Source organism: Gossypium arboreum, chromosome 8 (genome assembly GCF_025698485.1).
Source record: "Gossypium arboreum isolate Shixiya-1 chromosome 8, ASM2569848v2, whole genome shotgun sequence".
Classification (NCBI taxonomy): Eukaryota; Viridiplantae; Streptophyta; class Magnoliopsida; order Malvales; family Malvaceae; genus Gossypium; species Gossypium arboreum.
The window spans coordinates 34,031,422-34,037,634 of record NC_069077.1 but is presented as its reverse complement, the minus strand read 5'-3'; the positions used below and the strand labels follow the sequence as shown (position 1 = coordinate 34,037,634).

General features: G+C 34.6%; 1 protein-coding gene across 1 annotated transcript; it reads left to right on the top strand.

Annotated features, from left to right (window-relative positions):
• The first annotated feature begins 3,359 nt into the window (after positions 1–3,359).
• LOC108457912 (pentatricopeptide repeat-containing protein At1g02370, mitochondrial-like) lies at positions 3,360–5,493 on the top strand. The gene is made up of 2 exons (XM_017757120.2): positions 3,360–3,740; positions 3,888–5,493. The coding sequence occupies exons 1-2, from the start codon at positions 3,465–3,467 to the stop codon at positions 5,118–5,120; spliced, it is 1,509 nt and encodes a 502-aa protein (XP_017612609.1). The 5' UTR covers positions 3,360–3,464; the 3' UTR covers positions 5,121–5,493.
• The last annotated feature ends 720 nt before the right edge of the window (positions 5,494–6,213 follow it).

Genomic DNA, 6,213 nt, shown 5'->3' with positions numbered 1-6,213 from the left:
ACTGATCCGACCTAGCCATCGTTTGGATTGTTGGCCCGATTTCAAATACCAGACTCGATTCGACCAAGTTTTGGGTCTTGGTTTCAGTTTTGGGCTCTCGAGCCCAATTTACGATTTTAGGTCCAATTTTCAAGTTTAATTACCCATTAGACCAATTGTCCAACTTAAAAATTAAGTTCTAAAAATATCATATTAATTTTAATTAATTTGATTAATTTAATTTTACTTGATCAAAATTAATTTTTCTAAAAATCACTTAGATTTTCTAAATTAATTTTTTAAGAAAACTCTTTAATCAAATTCTCTAGTTGAACAATTCTTATGATCGCCAAATTTAATTCCACATCGAATAAATTGGCTCAATTAAATTATTTTCAAAGTCGTAGAATTTCCTTCTGATTTAAAAACAATCTGATCGAGCTTTTATTGAGCTAGCGGAGGGACCAATCAGATATATACAGTTAAGCTTTAGTAATTGCAATTATATCCAGAAGCATCGTTTCGATAATTTACAATTACCATGATTGAAAACTTCTTATTGTATACTCTTTACGAAAATAATTCATCCAACTGCTTTGTCTAATGACCTCGTCAAGTGTGTGTTGCCTTCATATGATATCATTGATTCTTTTGAGTTAAATTTGTTCACTCAATACAATTCTATTTTATCTCATTGTCACCCTTGTATCTTATTAACGATTAATATGATCATTGTCAACAAATAATTGTGATAAATTGCTCCTTCGAGAACAAGCAACCTGTGGTTACTTTCCATATTCATTAATCCATACAATGCCAATGAGAGAATATCATTAACTCTTTAATTGAGCTACGAATTCCACTATTTCTAATAAAGTCATGCCATACACAAGTCATGTACCCAACATACCAACTATTAGCTCAATCATCTTTAGAGCATAAGCCTCCATTTATATTAAAGCACATGAGTTACATACACATGGTTAGTGACTAACTCAAGATTTAAGTAAATCATACTATGAACGTCACAAGTGAATTAATTCATAAATGGATTAAGAGTTAATTCATCTTGGGCTGAGTCGAATGTATCATTTTTTCAATGAATACATCTATGTCTCTACCCGTGGAGTCAACTGCTCCGATAGCCAAGACTAGCCATCTCTTCACTTTGGTTCTTTTATGGGATTATGGACTTGTTTAGATTATCTATTGTAGTAGTTTGTCTTTCTCGCAATATAAGCATTCTTACAGTGCCACTTATAATTAATTTGAACTTAGACAATCAATGAACTAATATTTGCTTATTACAATTTTACTATTCATACAAAATATGAAAGACAAAAATACAAAAGACATAATAGTGAAATGTGAAAGTAAATTTATTTATTTACTTATTCGTCATTCAAATAAATAGAAAACAATTACATGTTTACTACAATATGGGCATATTTTCCAATATCTAGTTGCAAGAGGCAGACAACAATCCAGAAAGATAGAACAAAACAGGTCTAAAGCAAGATCCAAATCTAAAAACCGTGACAAATACTATGGCTATGGAAAAAAGAAAGGCCACGTTAAAGCAGAATGTTGGAAACTTCAAAATAAAATAAAAAAAAGGGATGTCGAAAGTAACGAGAAAGATAAGCAGAACATTTAAGTTTTTGATGCTAGTGTAGTAGAAAATAGATATGATGATTTATTATTGGTATCGACGAGTGAAAGCTCCAATCATACTTCCGAATGGATTCTAGATTCAGGGTGCTCCTACCATATGTGTCCCAACAGAGACTGGTTCTTCACGTACAGTTTAGTTGAAGATGCAGTTGTGTTGATAGGGAATAATTCTCCATGTAAGATAACTAATGTACGAACCGTACAAATTAGGATGTACAACGGAATTATTCGAACACTATAAGATGTCAGGCATGTTCTTGACTTAAAGAAAAATATCATCTCATTAAGAATTTTTGATTCTAACGGTTGTAGAATAGTCATTGAATCAAATAACTTAAAAGTCTGTCGTGAAGCTCTCGTTGTGATGAGAAGACAGAAAAAAATGTAGCTTATATGTTCTACAAGGTCTATAATAATTGGTGCGACTGCAATTATTCAAGGACAACCAAAATCGTCGCTATATCGAAACGAGGAAGACCTCGACGTCGTGACGATGTGACGTCCTAACGAGAACACTCTCCACGTCAAGACGACACGACGTGGTTTTTCGTCTACTGATTTTGATTCAACCAAACTTTGGCACATACTTTTGGGTCATATGAGCGAGAAAGTATAACAGACTTGTGCAACAGAGGTATTCTTAAAAACACTAGAGTTTGTAAGTTAGGTTTTTGTGAGCATTGTGTTTTCGGGAAGCAAACTGAGTCAGTTTTGATTTGGCAGTGCACAAGTCAAAGATTAGAAGTTTTACAACTTCTAAGCACAACTTTGACTCAGTTGATATCCTGCATAGTTTGAGATAGGCTCGTGGCGAGTTTTGACAAAAAAGACATTATGAAAATAAGAGTTAAGGTGGATATTTATGGAGTATGCCTCACATTTTTGGCCGAAACAGAGTTGACATCCCGATAAGGAAAAGGCGTCGTCTCGACGATGTGACCATCAACGTCTCGATGAGAAGAGATGTCTCGTCCTGACGACGCAATGAAGGGTGTCCCGATGAGGCAACAACCACGTCATGATGAGGCAACGTGTTATGCAATTTTTTCAGTTTTTTTCTTTCAATCAAATTCTGATTATTTGTCCCAGTCGAACTCTGATTAGTGTAGGTTATTTTAATATTATTTGACCTACGAATTTAGCCTATAAATAGACCATTTTCCACCCTAGAAAAATAACCCATAACATTTAGTATTAGCTTTTACAAGCTTTTAGGGAATTTTGTGTTTACATTTTAAGGGTTCTTATTTTTAGGTTTTGGGGTTTAGTTTTATCTCTATCTTTTATACTTTTTTTTGCCGTTATAGTGAAATTATCTTTACTCATGGTTTTTTATCCTCTTCGGGGGGTTTTCACATAAAATATTTATGTTCGATCTTTTTAATTTCTTTGTTATTTTACTTTTTCATTGCTTAATCGAGTTTATCCCAAATGTTATGTTATTTTATTAGTAAGCAAATGTGTCATTAGTGTTTAAATTGATGACTAGGCTAATGAAATGTTTAATGTTATACTTTGGTGAGTCAATTATAATATTTTGAAATTTAGAGACCAATTTAAAATTTGGACAATAGTTCAAAGGTGTTAGATGGAAATGAACCCTTTTGAAAAGATGGTTGCGGTTGAAAACGCTGCGTTTTGATATGACAGAGGCAAAGGAGTGGAACGTTGTCGTCTAGCGTAATTCTAGAATTTTGGATGGTATGTTTTTGTTCATTAATTTTGTGTAGTATATTAGGAAAGCTTAAACCCCAAACACAACCCTGGTGGCTGATAGCCTTCAAAGTTCGAACTCAAAACGAGAGAGAGAAATGAAGTTCAGGAGTCTGATTCCGTCGGGTTCGTGGCTGGTGAGGAAGCTTTGCACCGAGACCGCCGAGAATGCGATGGCTCCAGCGGTGAGGGCGGCGGCGGCTCGAAACAGAAACATTCTGTATTCGAGGCTGTCGGCTTTAGGAGCGACGGGAGGGACGGTGGCGGAGGCGTTAAACGGTTACATAATGGAAGGGAAGAAGATTAGGAAAGATGAGCTGAGCCGCTGTGTCAAAGAGATGCGCAAGTACCGTCGTTACCAGCACTCCCTTGATGTACTTCCCATTTTCCCCCTTTCTGAAGCCTAATAAGCATTTCCTTTAATTTTCGTTTGCATATGAAGATGGAAAAAAAAAAAACTAGTTATTTAATTCGAACTTATCTATTATTTGATTTGTTTATTATGGTTTATTATAATGTAGATTATGGATTGGATGGAGAAGAGGAATATGCATTTCTCGCATGTTGATCATGCTGTACGTTTGGATCTTATTGCAAAAACCAAAGGACTTGGGGCTGCTGAGGATTACTTAAGCGCCCTTCCTCCAAATGCCAAGAACAAATTTACTTATGGCTCTCTCTTGAATTGCTATTGCAATAATCTTATGGAGGACAAGGCATTGGCCCTTTTTAAGAAAATGGATGAATTGAAGTTCATTGATAATTGTTTACCTTTCAACAATCTCATGTGCTTGTATATGAGATTGGGGCGACCTCAGAAGGTGCCCCAACTTGTCGATGAAATGAAGCGCTGTGACATTCCCCGGGGTAGCTTCACGTACATTCTTTGGATGCAGAGCTATGCAGAGTTAAATGACATTGAGGGAGCGGAGAATGTTTTGATGGAGTTGTCAAATGATAGTGAAGATAAGTGTACTTGGAGAACATATAGTAATCTGGCTGCAATGTATGTCAAGGCTGGTCAGTTTGAGAAAGCTGAGGCATGTCTTAAGAAGTTAGAGAAAGATAATATGCCTCGTCAGCGCGAGGCTTACCATTATCTGATTAGCTTGTATGCCGGTACTTCGAATCGAGATGAGGTTTATCGGCTATGGGAAGATCTGAAACAGCGTTATCCTACTGTTAACAATGCAAGCTATCTTATTATGGTTCAGGCACTTGCTAATCTAAAGGATTTCAAGGGTTTGAAGAAATGTTTTGAGGAGTGGGACACTAGTTGCTCTTCGTATGATAGGAGGTTGGTAACTAGTACCATCCGTGGTTTTCTATTGGGTGACATGCTCGAGGAAGCCGAAGTCGTTTTGGATAATGCTATGAAGAGAAGTAAAGGTCCTTATACTAAGGCTCAAGAGTATTTCATGGTTTACTTCTTAAGGAAATATCGCTTTGACATGGCTTTGAAGCATATGGAAGCAGTGGTTTCTGAGGTCAAGGACTGGAGCCCTGTTAATCCCGAAACCACGACTGCTTTTTTCGATTATTTCATGAGTGAGGGTGATGTTAAGGCTGCCGAGGAGTTCTGCAAGCATCTAAAGAATAACAATTGTCTTGATTCCGAGGTGTACCATCAGTTGCTAAGACTTTATGTTGCTGCTGGTAAGGTGGCTCCAGACATGCGCCGAAGGTTGGAGGATGATGGGATTGAAATCAGCAAAGAGCTCGAGGATTTGCTTGTAAAGGTTTGCCCAGAGTAATGTTGTATTCTGAAGCTGTTAACAACCTATATTCATTTAGGATAATCGTGAGTCTATTCCATGATCTCTGGTGGCTAGTTTCGGTCTAGTTTTTTTTTTTGCGAGCTGTGATATTCCAGTTGGTTCAATGACGTTCCAAAGTACCTCATTTATAGAGATGTAGAACTTGCTATGAAAATGAACATTAGGAAAAAGGGACATCAATGATGTAGCGAATTTGGATCATTCTTAAAAATTACAAGGTCTTGTCAGTGATATGTAAGTTGCATCTCATCCATCCACTTTTATATTATGTACTAAATGCTATGTTCTTTCTTTAGCCAATCAAACAGATTAATTCTGAGGACCTTGAGTAATACATTTAAAAATTAAATCCTCGTGTGTAATGTTGTTCAAGTTTAGTTTGATTTGAAATATGATTTTAAAATTTTACTCAAATCCATTCACATATTTGTAAACGTTTAATTTAAGCCTGTTTTAGGTGTGCCCTTATTATTTTAGATATAATTTTTTTAATATCATCTTTAATATTTTAAATGGTCATTCTTTTTATTAAAATTTTAAAATTGAACAATTTAACCTATTTTTAAATATTCACATAGTATTGTATTATTATATATAAATTATATAATATATAAAAAAAAATAGTTTACAAAAATATAAAATGAATTGAGCTCCAGCTTAAATCTTACTTATTTATCAAACAACTCTTAAATTTTTTGATCAAACTTAATTTTCGAATCTCGTATTTTTTTGTGAACTCAGACTACGAAAAAAATCTAACATCGTGTAATTAGAAGAAATTTTAATTTCTTAAATCTAACTAGCAAAGTGAAATTAGGTAGCTGCAAGAATAACACTGTTAATTCTTGAATCTAACTAGCAAAGTAAAATTGTATAGCAGCAAGAATAACACTGTTAAGCTAAGTACTAGCATTTTCGTATGGTGAAATTTCCTAGGAAGTCCCTCTTTTATAGAGACCAGATCAAATTAGTCCTTTACTATTTAAATTAATCAATTTAGTTCATGTAATATTATAAAAATCAAATGTCAAATGTTAATAGTTATTTTTTAATTTTTAAAAATATCATT

What these genes read in the sequence shown, in the direction of transcription:
- LOC108457912 (XM_017757120.2), top strand. Translation starts at nt 3,465, where the DNA reads ATGAAGTTCAGGAGTCTGATTCCGTCGGGTTCGTGGCTGGTGAGGAAG. An exon ending in GTTACCAGCACTCCCTTGAT is followed by an intron (nt 3,741 to 3,887) that starts GTACTTCCCATT and finishes ATTATAATGTAG; the next exon opens with ATTATGGATTGGATGGAGAA.